The 18008-nt window shown below is 35.8% G+C and overlaps 1 protein-coding gene across 3 annotated transcripts in view; it reads right to left on the reverse strand.

Moving 5' to 3' along the window:
* Positions 1-18008, reverse strand: part of PAN3 (poly(A) specific ribonuclease subunit PAN3) — an 85955-nt gene that overhangs the window by 49800 nt on the left and 18147 nt on the right. For all 3 annotated transcript variants that reach the window (XM_068930169.1, XM_068930168.1, XM_068930167.1), the window contains 3 exons: positions 10845-10911; positions 8714-8784; positions 6406-6468 (listed from right to left, as the gene is read on the reverse strand). In XM_068930169.1, coding sequence (XP_068786270.1) covers positions 6406-6468; positions 8714-8784; positions 10845-10911 — 201 coding nt within the window. The remainder of the gene's footprint in view (positions 1-6405; positions 6469-8713; positions 8785-10844; positions 10912-18008) is intronic.

Consider the following 18008-nt stretch of genomic DNA (forward strand, 5'->3'; position numbering starts at 1 on the left):
AGTTGGAAATAAATCCCAGCTTATTTGCACTGAAACCATTCTAAATTACACTCCCTATATTCCATGAGCAAAACGGCATCTGACTTACATACCCAGAGTTTAAACAGACTAGAAGACATAGAAAAGGGGTTTCTGCCAAAGGAGACATCCATAACCGTCAAATAAACTGAGCAGTTTAAATAAGTACCCGAACTTTGCTACGCATCCGTCCTCTATACAGAATAGCAAATAACACGTCAGAGGCAGAACAGTGCATCTCAAAACAAAAGCAGTAAGTTAATGTCCACCGATGATTTTATGAGCGAACACGTCTACTTAACAATACTTCACAGGCATGACTTAATTTGGATGAACAAACCCAATTTTTTGGCATAGGGACAAGCCTCTTGGATGATTACAAGAACAACTGCGCTTCTGCCTTCCCTAAAGTCTTTTTATGAGGCAAAAACCCTTGTTCAGCCATATTGATGAAGGAACAGTTCAATACACTGCACTTTTTAGGAAAGTAACTAAAACATTTAAATACTTCCTAATCCCTAAGCAAATATTTCTCATACTGGGTTGCAACTCCCAAGATGGTTACAAGTTCCAACTGATTTTTGAAATGTCAGAAAAATCACAATAATTTGGAATAAAAAATAAGGTTAAACTACAAGCAATCATTAAAATGAAATATTTTAAAAAGGAAAGAAAAAAAATACAATAAAATCAAATGATTCCAAAGCATTACTGGAAGAGTTTAGTTCCTCCAGGACAGAGGAGTGAGAAGCAGTAGTAATTACTGGCTGCAAATGTTTACATGAAGCAGGGAAAAGCTAACTACCTTTAATTGCTAGCAACAGCTTGGCTCCCCAGGGTGAGAGGAGTAAGCATTTTCAGCAGTAGCTAATAATTATAACTCCTGCCCTGCAGAACCAGGCTGCTGCCAGCAATTGATGGCACAAAGCTATTGGCTGCCAAGATTAGAGGGAAGGTATTGAATTAAGGAAGATAAACCCCAAAAGTTTGAGAAACGTTACACTTGAGACAAAAGAAATCCACTGTAAAAACAGTAGGGACCCTACAGAGTAACTTCTTCACATTAGAATACTATTACAGATGAGTAACTTAATTAGCCTACCCTATCAACTATTCCTCAAGTCAGCTTCTTAATGACTTGCTTCTCACTCATTCAAGGAGAGCTCCAAGAACATGTTTAGCAGCTTGTCTATTTATTTTATTGGCAGTAACAATGCTATTGCCCCTAGTTTCCGCTGTTCCATGGACAAAACTAACGCAACTAACGTATGCTGGGCAATGCTTCTTTCCAATTTAGGCGCTACGTTTAGCATTCAAATGCTGGAGCAAGTTACTACGGCTTAGACTACTGTGCATAATCTGAACTACAGTAAAGCTGGCTAAGTGCATGCTTTTGGACCAAAGCAAATGCAAGTCACCTTTAGCCTTCTCCACTGACTGCAGGCTAAATTAAGCAGTGTTACCTTATATTACCATAGCTAAAAGCCAGTACAGTAGCATTAACTAGGGCTCATCTACTGTACAGTGAGTTGACTGTTTCTGCACATACGAACAGATGAAAATACATATTACGTTACAGCAGACAGGAAAGACTGAGTGTACGATATCTGAGTTTCCTTGCACTACTTAAAACAAAATTAATCACCATACGTGCTTTCAGGTTATATTTCTGACTTGTAAGACTTCAGCTTTTGAGCAGAAATTAGCGGCAAAGAGAGAGAGGTTAAGCATTCAGCTGTATTATCTCTTGAGAACTAAAAGCTAACTACAAGCCAAGAGCTCCCTTGCTAGGGCTCACAAAGGAGTTCCAAAAAGTTAGCTGCTCTGGTAAATCAGAACATTCCTCCCATCCTTACAACAGCTGTCATCGCTGCTACCTTCACCCAACAGCCATAACAGGTTAGCTGAAATAAGACAGTACTTGAAACAACCAGCTATCAGTATGAACATCGATGTGTTCATAAAGGAAAAGAATAGTCAGGGCAGAATCCACTTATGGGCATAGTCAGTTAAGCAGCATTCTTTGTTGTAAATAACTGCACGACTGGATTTGGCAATTAGTTCTAGAAAATGTTACACTCCAACCCTAGTTAGGGTCGCTAGGAGCATCCTTACAGTTTTGCAAACTGACCGTATGCAAAGAGAAACCGCCTTGTCATTATTTTTCAAACCCTATGGCTAACGCAGAGCTACAAACCCCTTAAGCAGTTTAGGATTTTGCTAACCAAGATACTCTCTCCAATTCCTGTTTCATTACAACCTCTGATTGGTAGAGAAGCTGACAATATTCGTTTACTTTATCTAAACTTCTGAAGGTTGGAAGTAATTTGTTGATTTGAAATCTGCAGAAAATGGAATAAATATCTGACTTTTGGTCAACAGATTAAAAATGAAAAGAGTAATTAATGCTAACATTTGCAATGTTGATACACTGAGATTACATGTACAGTCTGGTAGACCCCTTCTCTAATTGTTCATAAAACCCTGATTTTCTCTGAAGATGAAGCTTAAGAAAAGTACCAAACACACACACAGAATTCCTCTACCCAAAGAAAACTAAAATGTACAATTTAGTGGAAAAAAAAATATTTAATCACTGCATAAAAAAATTAATCTTTGTTCAAGTAAATTCAGGCAACACAACAGATGAGGCATTACATCATGCATTTTAATCCCTGACTAAAGAAAACTACTCAGTTGTGCATATACAAAAGTGAATTTCAGGATTATGTTAGCTGAAGGCCTAAACATCTTGGAGCAAGGAGCAAGGGGAGGGGAAAAAAAAAAAGATACATCTTTAAGTTAAAGTCTTTACTCACAAATTTTGCCATCTAGCTAAGCTGGGCAAAGTACAAATTACTCTAACAGCTAAAAACTAGCACAGATGTAGTTGTATTGGTAGAATTCTTTACTAAGAAAGTAATGCCACCTGTTGAATTGAAGTAAGCTGGAGAAAAAGTAGACTTTTTCCAGCATCATTACATCAGATAATTCTAACTGCATGGCATAGACTGGCCACAGTATCAATACCAAGTTGTATTTCCAAGAATTCCATTACTAAAGGAGCGTAACATGCAGGAACTACAGTTTTTTATGCTTAAAGACCTTATCTCTAAAAGATTAGGGAGCCTTTGCTTTACTAATAAAATTAGTGGAATTGATGTGGAGCTAAGAACTGAAAAGACAGCGAAAGGACTAAATATTTTGATGCAACTTTTATTCTGGTATTTGTGTACATATATATCACTAAGTAGTAATAGAATGATCATATAGTTTCTCAAAAATGGTATATTTTCTAGCAGCTTTAAATATCTGTGTAGTATCTTGAACAACTGTGTATACAAGTTTAAGAAATATCTTTCAATTAATTAACTGAAAGTCACTCTTACTTACAGATTACATATACCTGGACATATAAAGACTCAAATAAAGCCTGCGACTATAAGCAAAGACATCTTGTACATTGAAGTTATGTTAGTAGTGAACTACCTCAGTTTGTGAGCCCCACCTGGGAGAGGCCAAGTGCTAACTGAAAAATTATGCATTAAAATTTTTACATATCTATAGGTTGTAAAATACATCTGACCAACTTAGGTAATAAAAAAAATACTTTTTCTTATTTTGGTTAATTAGAATTCTAAGATAAATATTGTGCTATGTAATTATATTATTTGACTCTGTTCTTCCCATTGTGTATTTGAAGTAAGTAATAAAAATATGACAACTCTTCATTAATATAGAAATGTTACATATTTCTAAAAGGAAGTACTTTAATAATTTGGTTTCCTACATAATGCAGAGTGCTCACTAATCCATACACAAATCTCAGTGTGAATACAATATTCACTCTCACATCACACTCAAAAATGAAAAAAATATGATGTAGAAATTACTAAGACAGCAATAGAACACAACCTATGAACAATTCTACTAAGTAACAACTCCAGAGAAAACCGTAAAACAGATGAGATTGTATCATATGTTTAAAATGTTCTAGACTGAGAGGTAAACTTCATACTACATGCGAACATCTATTTACTTTCTCTACAAGGACAATTTGTTTTTCTATGTTCCCGCAACCACTTTTTTTTGCATCCTTTGTAAACTGTAATGTTTTATTTTTGTGGTAGAGGTGTGCAATGACAGGAAGAAAAATTCAGGTCTGAAGGATGAATTTAGTCCAGGTATATTATAAAGTCTGTGCAGCCACAATTTACAACACAGGGACACAAAGTGGTGTTTGGTAACGACCCGTCAACTACTCAGAATAAGGTTTATGTTTCTGAGAGGCTGCTCTGGAGATTGTTAAACATGAGATGACTGTCTCAGCACACATTCCAAAGGTAAATACAGCAAGGCCAAACACTTCACACTTTGCTCTTCAAGAAACACCACTGAACAGTATAAAGATCAGGTATCAGGGGTGATAAGACAGAAATGGAGATGGGAAGTTTGATAAAAATGTAGCTTCCCAATAGGTAAGAAAATTGGATGGACCATAGGACACTTAACCTAGGAGTAGGAAAGGTCTTAAGAATTTGGTTTCTACAGGAACTGAAGTTAGCATTATTATTTTCTTGCAATTCAAGAGGGAAGCCCTCCTTGTCCTCATTAGGAAAGCTTACATTTATACTGACCGGGCTTACAGGCAATCTTTTGTTTCAAAATGATGTTCTCCACACGTTTATTACTCTTGATTAGTATCTGGATTAAAGAGGTCTCCTGTCCCGTCTCATCTGCTACAAGTCTCCACAGAGAGCACCAAACAGCAACAGCCTGTTCCTGACGAACGTCACTCCAAATAACGTCTCCTATAGCTTCCACGCTAATACAACTTAGAGTCTTTTAGTCCTAGCTTCTAGCCACCTAAAAACCAATGGAAGGAGTTCTAAAACAAAATAAGTCATTCTTTGAAATATATCTGCAGAAAACTGTACAAATAGCATTAAAATTGTACTAGAAGTTCTGCACACTACAGCAAAATGGTTCACTCCTTGCAACCTGTGGATTAACAGTAGTCTTCCTATAGCTGCAACTAAACAACTCCAAAAGAGAAATAAACCAACGTCAGGAACTTTTCAGAAGAGTTCAGTTTCAATAAGGTTTGAAGGTATGAACAAAGAAAACAAAATCAAAAAAAGGGCAATGCTTTTAGCTATCCTGTAAGGCTGACTAGTGAAAAGTAGTGGCACCCTTTAGTCTGGATTGTTGGCAACAGTCTCAGAACAAACTTAAACTAGAATTTCACTTTTTAGTTTTTTGTTTTTGTTTTTGTTTTTAAACTGCATTAAGCTGTCATCCCCTTGGCAATGGATTCTCATCAGTTACACTGCACACGTTTTTAAGACCTGTTTGTCAGAAGCACCAAAAGGAATCCAAGGAGTTTTCCATCCATGTTATCTCAGGGTTCATAAAGGAGCATTTTTCCAGATAATGGCTAAAGCCAATTTAGGAAAAAACCCCAAGAAATCCAAATTCAGAAAGCCACTCTATCTTTAACACGCATAATATGTATTTGAAGGAAAAAAGACAAGAAAATTGTGACATTATTCTCATGAAAGAGGGTTAGTCTACTACTAACTCTAGCTTTTGTTCCATGCTTCACAAATCCTACTTGTGCATTGTAGATTAATACTTACCTGAAAATCCCTTATAGGAAATTCACTTTAAGGTTGCTTGTCTTACTGCATGTGGAGTTACAACAACAGGACAGTAAATCCAGAGAGGTTTACAGCTGACAGAACCTCCACCAAGGCTCCATCTATAGAAATACTTAGCTCCTTTGATTTCACTTTAAGTATCCTATAAAATATCTTTAAATAGTAATCTTAGCTTTCCTGAAATCTAAAATTGAAATGCAGTGTTTAATAACTTCTAGACAGAAAAAATAACCTCTAGAACGTATATCTAAATTAAAGGACTATGTTTACATTTTAAGTAAAAAGTAAAATTAATTGAACATTTTTAAAAGCTGTAACCAATGTTTTTAAACACAAAAATAACCATAAGTAACTTAAACAGCCCAGTCACATAAATCAGTTTCAAAATCTGTCTGGCTAATTAAAAAGCAAAGATATTCAGAATTATGATAATTAAGTCTTATCTTTAATATTTTATTGTTATCAAATACGTAAGTCCATACGGCTTGCCCTCTGTTAAAGGACTGCCTGGATAACATGATCAGCAATATTTAGAGACAATAAAGTTTAATAAACTTAACTTCCTTGCTTAAGAAAGCTACATAATACGTGTTCTTCCAGAAACTATGGTTTTATAGAACACAAGCATCCAATGTTTAGAAAGCTGCAAATAACAAAAAACAGTTCTAAATGTTTAAAACATCACAATTCTAATTTGTAAAGCAAAATGATTACTCTATTCACTTACCAAGACCGTATTATATCTGTCCTCCAAGTCAGTGATAAACGAAGGAAATGCTGGTTTTGCCAGCTAGTTCAGAACAAACAAAACCTTAGCCCTGGGCTCTTAGCAAGAAAATGGAAAGGTTTTTCAAATAGTAGATGTTGCAAAACACCTGCATTTGAGCTAGTCACCGAGGCTCCCTTTACAGTCAACGAACAGAAACATGCAGTTCTAAAAGGCTACCCATCTATGTCAAAGCAGATATCAAACACTGGCCAGATGAGTCACACTCCTACTTATTTGGGGGGGGGGGGGGGGGGAAGGGCATGCACCCACACTAAAGCTTTTAAATATCTTGCACTTGACCATTTAGTGCTTTTGAGTAAACCACTTAATACATTTGAATATCATATTTTCCAAAAATACTAAAAATATTAAGAAATCACATCCATGATTACTTTACTTGCAATGTCGCCTGGTGACCAAAGTCAAGAGAAAGTGACAGCAGAGGTGGGATTCATTTCTCATAACTTTATCAAGTATTATCCACTTAAACCAGTCAGGTTTATTTTTTTCCTACATACTTTTCTGAAGGTGAGCTAAATGCTCTTTTAGGCTGCTCAGTGCTTTCTACCGACTATAGAGGGAGCCTGGATGCCTCGACTTTAGACAGCCCAAATTGCATTAGATAAAAATCTCACCAATACTGTAGTTTAACAACCTTCTGCACAAGCATACATTACAAAATAACAGTCATAATGAATATTAAGTTATTAAAATGCCAAGCAAAACAAATCTCTTTCAATTAATGCCAACTGTTATTTCTGAAGTATTAATTAAAAAAAATTCAAGTGAAACAGTTTTTCCACAGATAAATATTTCTCTTGATACTATTTTTGCAACTAGCTGTTTAATTTACTCTTTTTATTGTGGGGAAAAAAAAACAAGTGAGAAAAGATTCTGCATTAGTTTGAAAGTTATTTGAGCTTTACATTCTTAAACATCTGTCAATTTGCTTCCATTTTGTATTGTTTGACTAAGTTTGAGCTGATCTTTACTTTTAGAGGCAGGGGTTACTCTCACATACTTTTGTATAAAAGCTCACTCTTTTGTGCATGTGTTTTTTTTCACATGTGTTTATATACCTAAACACATACATATATACAGAGGGGGAGAGAGAGTGAGCGCACTTGTAGACTGAGTTAGAGAGGAAAGTATGCTTATTTTCATTCTTATTATCTTCAGTAAGTGGTTAAACAACACATTATTTACAGTTACTTACATCAAACTTTCAGAGCATTATAGCTGGCATTAAGGAAAGGGGCAATTCACAGACTCAATATAATTTGGATAAAATTATAATATTAGGAAGTTAGCTTTCTACAACAGCATTTTATTTCAAGGAACGTTAGTCTGATGGGCCAAATATGGCAATTATCTTTAAGCTAAGTCTTTACCTGCAGGAATGATACGCATAGCTCACAATTGCCGACACACAAATAAAGCTCTATGAAAAGTCACAAGCATGCTGACGTAACGTGCTTGCAAGATAATGCGTTACTGAGTACGGGGAAGTTCAAGATCACTTGGCTAATAAAGGAATTAAGACATAAAACTCAGGGAAAGTAAAATCTGGTAATTTTTTGGGACAAGACTAATGCCTTTTTAGATAAGCCACAGTTCAAAAAAAAAAAAACACAAACACACACCACAGGAAAAGGAACTCTGGTGTAACCAGACATTTGTATTCCTGCGTGTGTCTGTAAACACCATGACTTGTGTTGGTGCAGTCCAAAGGTGTTTGAAGTTGCTTTCTAGCCCTTAGCAAAAGAAAAATTTATCAATACAAATCAGAGGAGGGAAAAAAATCCAAATTCCAATTTTCTGAAAGTGTTACAGGTTTTTGTCCAACTAAAGGCATTTCAATCTGTAAGAATTACTCTCACAGTATGTACAAATGGGGGGAGTGATTCTTATTGCATTCAAAATCTTGTTGCCATGAAGGCACAAGATAAATCAACTGCAAGTGCCTTGGTACAACAAAAAAATCACTATTTTCAAATTCAGTGTGCTGTGTCCAAGTGTTCATATTCAAAGCATTCTTACAAATTTCATTTTACTACTGCTTTGACTATTTCCTACTAGCAGCAGCAGGTTGATCTGGTATAGCAGAAATTTAAAAAGTCTTATTTATAATCAGCAGTAAAATATTAAAATAAACCTATATGAAATAAGGATGATTCTCCTAATGTTACTAGTATTTCAAGTTATTCCAGATCTTCCTTGCCAACTCATATACAAGTATGCTACTTAAGATTTAGTTGTTGCATACCTTCCTTCTTTGAGACAGGCTGAGGGCAGCAAAGTCATTAAACAAGGATGAATTTGGTGAAGGTAGTGGATCTGTTTAAAAAACAAAAATGTTAGTATACACTTCCAATATTAAAAAGCTCAGACATTTTCTAGTTTATTTCTGATTGGAAAAAAATCCTTTTGATAAAACTAGATTAGCAGCCATACTGCTAAAAAGAACACAACATTTATTAGATTCCATGCAACTGCTCAATTGAATTGGTGCTCATTAACAGAATTTAACAAGTTTTTAATTGCTGTTGATACTAATGCACATCCAACATTTCAAAGCCATCATCGCCAATTACCTGAAATTAAGTAATCTTCAACATAGCAGTTTTACAAATAAGATGGATCTTACCTGTCCTACTGTCACTGTTGCACACAAATTTAATTAGAACTAAAGGCAGCAAAAGTCTGAGATTTCATTAGTTACTTTATTGCTTTTCTTTGGCCCATCACATCCCTTCCAGCGTTGAAGCACCCAGAACTGTACAATGACTGTAAATGCAACTTAAATAAAAAACTCCAAATTGAACAGATCTAAGTCATAAATTACCAGATGAATGCCACCTACAAACATTAACGTACAAAAACGTACGTTTTTTGTAAAACAGTCTTAGATACTGATCCTGATAGATTAGACTTAGATACTGATACTAACCTTAAAAGGTTAATTCTGCAACTGAAGAGCAGGTTCGGAGGGAAAAGGACACAAAAAAAAAGAAAAAGGGGGAACCGAGACACAACAGCTGTGGAACTTCAATAATTCTTTACCAAGAATTTAAATTGGTTTCCAAAAGTCTTTCTGGTTTCTCTCGTTCACAAGCATCACAATCAAAATTTGACTGTGTGACAGGCCAAATAGTGATGGTATTTAAAACTGTAGAATTCCACTGCCTTGAATAGCTATTTATTCAGTGTGACAAAAGAAATGCAATTCATGACAAAATCTACCACAAATGAATTATGAGGAAGAAAAAACAAATTCTGACTTTCAAGCAAATTAATTTTATAGGAGTAGATTGTAATACACTTTTTAAAATTATAAGTTGAATAAGTGGACTGGCTGTAGGGTCAGATATGCAAATAGCGTTCTAGAACTTCATTTACACAGCAATCTTCAGAGCAGAAATATATTCTAAATGTATGTCCTTGACATAAAGGAGTAGCCATCTTTTCTTTAAAGACGTCAGTTTGACAGCTACAGTTGAAACAATCTGCAGTGCCTGTTAAAATCTGAGAAGTAATTCTAAAAAGTGTGTTAAGAAGTTCAGTATACTCTCCACAGTGATATTTTTTCCATTTTACTGTATATTTCTTCTTCTAGACAGCAATATTGTAGATTAGTTGGGATCTAAATCAAGCTATGAACTTATGGACACTAAATTCATCAATAAAGATTTTTAATTATTAGTAGCATCACGACAGCAGAAAAAAACAGAGCCTTGCACTATAGAGATATTTTGTTTGGTTGAAAACGATGATCCCAGTAATGGAAAAAAAATGTAAGAAGTAAAGCATTGCTGACAGTACAAAGCTTAACACTAATTAATATATCTGATTTACATGATACATTTCACAAAAACTGTACATCCAAAAATGATAAGCTACTTATGCAGCTAGTTCTTATTATTTGTGACTATTACTGCACTTTGGCTTTAAGAGAAATGTAAAACTTCAAGTAACAGAACAAACTTAGCTCTTTTTGTAAGTTAAAAAAAGATGGAGAGAATCTTCATATATTTCAAATTAAGATGATAAAACTGTATATTCATTTCACTCAATAACTTACTTAAAAAGCACAATATAAAGAGATACTACTGTGGAGCAACATAAATACTTGCTTAAGCTATCACAGCTTTAAAGAACGTATCCAAGCTAGCATTTCACTTGAAGTGACAAAATCTGTTGTCTTTGAATTTGGCTTTGGATTACAAAGAAGTAATTGCAGAGTACACTAGTGCTTTGAAAATAGAGTTCTATCATCTTAAATCAAATCACAGAAAAAAATAACTACCGTAAGTCTAAGTTTTATCAAGAGAGTTTCTTAAGTTTCCAAACATACCTTCCAAACATACCTTTGAGCATATTACTGTAAAAGTTCTTACCATGGCCTGCATACTGCTTGGCACTGTCATTGAGAAGGCTAGGGGAGCTGCTGCTATTTGTCATCCTCTGTCAAAAAAAAAAAAAAAAAAGATAAAATTGTACATGTAAAATAAAGCTATAAAGGACTAAGTGAGGGCAGTGGGATAATAGTCTCCTCCTGAAAAGAAATCTAAATATGAAACCTGTGCTCAATCCCCATCTAATAAAGACTCTAAGTAGATATTGGCTTGTAGTTGACAAAAAAAGTTTAGTAAAACGAAACATTTCCTATAAGAACAATGCAAACAAAAATGACTCTATACTAAAATGAAACACCATCTTGGCGAATTTCTTCTTAGCTTAGGAGGTTCTACCAAACCTATGGTTCTTTTCCTGTGCGTTGTCAAAATGTTAGATAAGCTAGTTACTTATCTTTAAACATTCGTTCACACTGTACTTCTGAAAGAACTCCTCCCTGAAAATACTCAAATTTGTATTGCATTTTATTTAAAAAAAAAAAAAAGAAAAAAAAGAAACTATCAAAGCGGACCTTTCAGCAAAGTCGTGTGATTCTTGCAAGCCAGCAAGATATTTGATACCCTCCCAGTATGCTCCCCTAGGTCCCACATTCTTCCCCTACCTCCCCCTAGGAATATCAGCTAACAATAATCTGGGCTAAGTGAGGCAGTGCTATTCTAAAAGCTACCTCTGCTTCAATACAGCAGTTTAAGAGTTTCTCTCCTTACTCCTATTTACTATCTTCTTTGATCAGCATCCTGACCAGAGGAAAAAGTTGTGCAAGGAGAAAAGTAATGCTACATTTCTACCAGTATATTAAGCATCATCGGGAAGTCTTCTCCATCACTGAGTAAGACTACCAGTAAGTTGTTAAAATATTCCCTGGCATGCTTTTGGCCTACATCAACCAAGAGTCTTCCGGCCAACTCTCAGGCACTATTCAGCTTTGAAAAGGCTCCAGAGACCTATTCAAATGGACAGTTTGCATGCAGCCACCCTGCTTTAGTGGGTGAGTGTACACCAGCACAAACAGCCTATTCCGTGCCAGGCATGTTTAACTTAGTAGTCTAGACACCGACTAAGACTCAAAACTGGTCACTGGATTTACTCTTTATGCTTTTATTTTTCCACTGCCAGGCTCAACGTTGCAGGCAGACAGCAAGATAAGAAGTCTATTGCGTAATACTTCAATGTTATTTCATCTAATTCTTGACCAGATAAATCAATATCCTGGCGTAAACTTTATAAAGAACAAAGAGGGGGGAGAAATCAATAAAAGCTGGGGAGTTATCCAGTATAGTAGAACTGCAAACCTACAGCAGTTCTCAAGAATTTCTCAACATCTTGCACAAAGCTGAAGTTCTGCAGTTTTCGTGTTACCACTGACTTCACCAGAAGTCTCAGCTTTCAGTACCAGTATCTAAAAGAATGAACAGACTTTGTAAAGTACTTCATGTGGCAGAAAAGTTTTTAAAAAATAGTCTGGGCTGTTGGAAAAATAACTGAGAAATTTTTGTAAGATCATGTAGGTACCTGAACAGATCATCTTCAGGTGTTGCACTCTCAAGAGCATGCTCAGTCTAGATACTATTGTCAGCTGACATGCTAATATTCATATTTCCACATGGAATATTTCCCTAGTCTATGCTCCACTGCTGCAGCAAGCTTTCTATTATCCCTGCTCTTCTCTGACACAACATGTCCTTCAGTACACGTATATAGTACTATATGAGCCAGCACTATAACACAGGCACTAGCCAGTTCTATAATACACGTAGCAGTACTATGTGTACATAAGTACACTTATATATACACAATGTAAACCTCATATTAGCTACTTCAGTACTTAAATGAAAGCTATTTCTGATGTGCTGCTTCATGTTGCTAAAGATAGTAACTTCAACATACACAATATAATTCATAATAAAAGGTTAGCAATCAACAACAATGAACTCTTTACCTAACAGGCATGCCTCCAGAGAGACAAGAAGATATACCTACTATTACAAAACAAAGGAACATATTGGGAGACAGATGCTAAGCTAACAATCTTGCCCAAGATCAGGGACGCTTATCCTAGTACCCTGACCACAAGAACAAAATTACAGGTAAAAAAATCTACAAAATAGCAGCCTTCTGGACGTTAACTTTTCTTTAATAGCTGTTTTTAGCTTAGCATTTATCAGCTGTGTCTGTATCATCAGCTTCCTCTATAGATACTGTTTTCATCTTCCGTATGAAACGTAAACATTTCTGTAGCACTGATAACTCCTTGCATTAAACAGAATTTACTTACTACATGCTGAAAAATAGCTGTGACATTTTTCATTCCCAAGCATGTTAAGTGCAAAGACAAATTATGTACAAAGAGCTAGAGAACATACAGTTTGGTAGCTAGCATATCCTTTGGCTAGAGCAACCAGTTCCTGGTAGTCAGTTAACAAGCTAGCTGTGGCTTTTGTAAAGGCTCATTTGATGTTGTGAGATGTTTGCACTCTGCTATTGAAATACTGAAAAATGTGTTCTGCTACAATCTGTTGTACTCTCCAGTGCTCATACTATACGATTTTGTTGATCACACCAGCACTGATTTCCACCATGGTAGCCATCTATTCACATTGCAAGTCCGTTCACTGAATGCTTAACTCTCCTAATTGAAGCACTAGAGTACTGATGGCACGCGAGTGCTTGCTTCCAAGTTTAAGCAATATCCTTTACTGTCTTTGACACCAGCCCAGATCTCAGTATCATATTTATCACACGTTCCGAAGGTCCGCTGCCATTGCACTGAAATTGTTACAAAAACACAAGTGTCAGAAGTAGACATTTATACTATTGTTATCAATACCTGGAGAGTTTTTGCACAAATCTGAAAGGTTTCCTTTAGGAAATAATTCAAATTTCTAAATCACTTCCTCTAAGGATAAGTGTGGATGTGAGTCAAGTGCTAAGACAAGATGTGCAACAAGGACACTTCTCAAATATTTGTGAAACACTATTTAATCCCTTTCTGTTCCTTAGTCAGGAAAGGAACACGATATATGAATAGTTTAACTATTGTAATTCAGAAGTTATTCATTTTGATGTGTTCTTACCTAGTATAAGATTTCTTATATACTGATATTTATTACTAACATTTTGTACCTGTTTTTCTGATTGTGGAGTCGAGAGAACAGGAATACTAGTTTTGTGAAAAATACACTGTATAGGTACAATTTACTGAAGCAAATCTGTGGGCCCAGTAAAATATAAACTTTCAACCTTAGAGTATGCTGTCTGGACTACTGAATATCTAACTCTGTTTACCCAGAGACCCACTGTAACCACTGAGATGTTTTTGTTCCATGTTTCTGTGAGAGTAGATGCCTAACATGACTTACAATTGCTATAAGATCATTGTATTTTTTGTGCAAGACAGTTATCCCATCAGAAATAATAAAATGACACAACTAACTTTTCTCATTTTACTCACATTTATTACGCATGCAATCTGTTAAGCTTCTTATCTTAAAATTATTCATATAAGTCCTGCACATAATATTATAACACTGCAAAAATCCCTTACTAATTAATATTTCTACCACTCCCAAAAGTCTTTAGTCTTAATGAAGACTATTTCTGTATTGGAATTTTACAAAGTCGGGGAAAACCTCTTAAAAAGAAAAAAAAAAAGAAAAAGAAAAGAGAGCAAGCGTGCTGCTATTTGTTTCTTGAAAGGTGGGTTGCATTTAAGTAATACTTCAGTCTTTTAATAGCACTGAACTGTTTTTATACAAGATCATCTTTGAGAAAAATCCAGGCATAAGAAACTTAAGCCCAACAGATGAATGCTCCAAAAAGGTAAGAGCAACCATTAGTACCAGAAGAAAACAAACTATTCATTCTTCTTAAGGCTGACAGGCAGACAGTCTGGAAGAGGTTTGGATTTACAGTATTGCATGCGTATATGACAGCTTCACTTTTTAATACAACTGACTTTCACCATATGGAAGCTAACATGGAAAGACAACTTCGCCAAAACTAAGCGCCACTTAGAAGTCACTCAGTTCCACATAAACTCCTTTTCTGTGCCTGCCTGTTGCTATGACCTCCCCGAGTTCTTTAAGCCCTAGTTAAAATTCAACCAGGCTGACTGACATATATACCGCCCTCCTCCCTTTAAAGGGGCTATAACTTCTTTCTGTTCATATCTCAAAAAAAGCTTCTCTAACACAAAACTGTCACATTCATCCTTGTCCAAGGACTTAATATAAGGCTTTAGTTTAAAGTTTTCATTGTTGTTGTCATTGTTGAACCTTCCATCTGTGAAGAAAAACAGACTCTTTAATTTCACAGAAAAATTGAGGAATAAAGTTTTTCAGAATACTGTCCTAATCTAAGCAATTAAGGTATAGGAGGAGAATATGTTCATTCAGAAAGGTTTGGGGGTTTTGCTTTTTGTTTTTTTAACTCTTTCCTCAAGTACTTGGAACTCACCTCTTCTCAGAAAAAGACTGTGTGAAAAGGCACTGTATCAGAGATGAAGCTTTGGTCCAAGAGAATCATTATCTTGTCTAGACATAAGACACCCAATTGCTTACTAAAGTTTCCTATTCAAAACGGCTGCAAGTCAATGAGTCTTCAAAAAGTGTTATTTTGACATATATTTGAAGACAACACTGAAAACAGACCAACAATGTCATCATAAAAATACTTTCTATATTCAGTTGCCTTTGAGTATTAATATCTTTTCAATATTTCTTTGCTGCATTGCGCATGGAAGAAAAGTTTTACAGGAAATATTTCAGCCTTCTAGAGGTATACACAATCTTGCCTTTTTCACACACACACCCCTTTTAGTGCTCAGTAGTGAAATCCAAAACTATGGCTGCACTTAAGACCAGTCTGCTTTGCTTTTATCTCCCTCCACCAAAAAGGAGTCTCCAGTTATACAATTCTCATTGAGATAGAGGATGAATAAAGCTTTGATACACACAATTACGTCTAATTTTACACAGCTTGTTACAAGACATTCAGCTTAAGTAAGGGCCTTTACTTTCTTTCCCATCATTTCTTTCCCCAAAATGCATTAAGAGATGGCATTTGTTTACTCTGCCTCCATATTCCTAACCCTACTCCAAGAAAATAACCACTTTCCTCAGACTCACTTCTGTGCTACATATATTCTCTCAAAATATTTTCTGTGGTATGTCATAAGTCATTCTCTTCACCTTAATGCCGTTCCAGAGGAATTATATTTCACAGTATTTCTTCTTTGTAATAACTAAGATAGTATTAATTAGACTATAAAAGAAATCATCCTACAGAAGAATGAAGCTGTAGCCAACAAATCATTGCTTAGTTGTACTGATGCCTTGTGTCTGGAGGGTTTCCTCAGACTGTACATAGAAAGAACATAACATAAAAAGTTGCTTTCCTTTCTAAATAATCCAAAGCCTGGCTTGGATAGTTAGCATATTTAATGCTACCTATAGCATATATTACTCACAAGTGTTTGAACTAAAGCAACTGGATTCATCCGAAAGCATCATGAAAACAATTGGACAATTCTTTATATTTAAGATACTATGTCTATAGTTCCACTCAGTTCTCAAATATTAAAAAGTGAAGAAATCTACAAGTTTCTGTGCTATAAGGAGAATTTTATTCTTCAGCTTTAGCAGATTCAACACTGGGATCAAAGGTCTTTGTGTTTACTCAGCTGCAAGGCTTTGAGGTGAGCATGATCTCTACCTCTCAGGCTTTTCAAGAACTCTTAGTATACCAATATTAGAATGGCAAAAGCAAGACTCATTCTCCTCCATTGTTTGGCCTTTCCAACTGTAGCATCCCCTCCTTCTTTTACTTTGAATAAAGTGATTAGTTGAAAAACTGTGATTCTACTTTCTACATAAACTGGAGTCCTATGGAAGCCATCTATTTATCAAACCATCATATCAAACCAAAAGTTTTTGTGAACCAACTTTACATGAAGATACCTTCTGCTTTATGCTCTTACAACCAAACTGCTCAATTAAAGTGAACGCATAACGTATTAGAAGTTTTAACACCAAGGTACTCAGGCTTTGCTTCATCCAGGTTCTTCACGTAGGCTTTATACCATCCCAATATAACCATGCTAAAGCTCCTTCCCACACCACCAATATCTTCGATCAACCCGCACGCTAGCAGAGTGGCAGAACTAATAACCAGTCCAAAGGAAGGCGCGTACCTGCTAGCCAAGAGGCACACATATAGTGACTGGACAGACAGCCAAGCGTTAGAGGCATCCTGACCAGCCAGCTCCTGCCTCCTCGCTGATAGGAAAGCCGAACACAATGAGCTGCTTCTTGAATCGCACCTCACACTCTCTCAGCTACTCTGCTAAGCCAAGAACAGCAGCTTCACGGACAGCATGCAGCCTACAGGCCATGTGTTGTGCAGGCCTGCTTCGTTACTAGTTAGAGAAGGGGAAAATAGAAAACAAATGCTTTGATAAGCTGGAAGGCAATACTGCTTCTGTAGTATACAAAAGCACATGCAGATTCAGGGAAGAAAACACACAAAACAAAACTGTATTATAGAAAAATGCAAATCAAGGACAGGAAACTATTAATCAACAGAAAACCAGCTAGTAACAACAGAAGAGGCATATGGAAGGCAGGGAAAGGCTGGCTCATAGCAAAGAGGGAAAAAGAATGGAAGGATGAGGGAAAAGACTTACTTTCTACAAAGGAAGAAAAAGGAAGAATGAGAACAATGATCACTTCAAAAATTCTCTCTTCCAAACAGTTTAGAGGATTTTTACTCCACCTTCTTGTCACTGCAAACTGAGCATTAGCATTAGTTGTCTTACTACTAGTCTAGTGCCAGTGGGATGTTCCAGATCTCCTAAAACACTAACACATACAAATGAAATCTCAGCAGTCAGAATGATCAGTTCTGCAGAAACGTTGACCACCAGCCACCTACATTATTTACAATCAAAAAAGCATATCTGCTCCCCAATCATAATGATATAATTCACTTGTATTTTCCTTCTTTATGCTGCTTACTTAACCCTGTAACACAGATTTGTGAATTGCACACAAAAATATTATGACTGCAGAATTTAGATACAACTTTGAGACAACTAGACTCCCTTATGTATATCGGTATAGAGGCTGTCTCATAATAGATGATCACCT

This window comes from Struthio camelus, chromosome 1 (genome assembly GCF_040807025.1).
Source record: "Struthio camelus isolate bStrCam1 chromosome 1, bStrCam1.hap1, whole genome shotgun sequence".
NCBI classification, from domain to species: domain Eukaryota; kingdom Metazoa; phylum Chordata; class Aves; order Struthioniformes; family Struthionidae; genus Struthio; species Struthio camelus.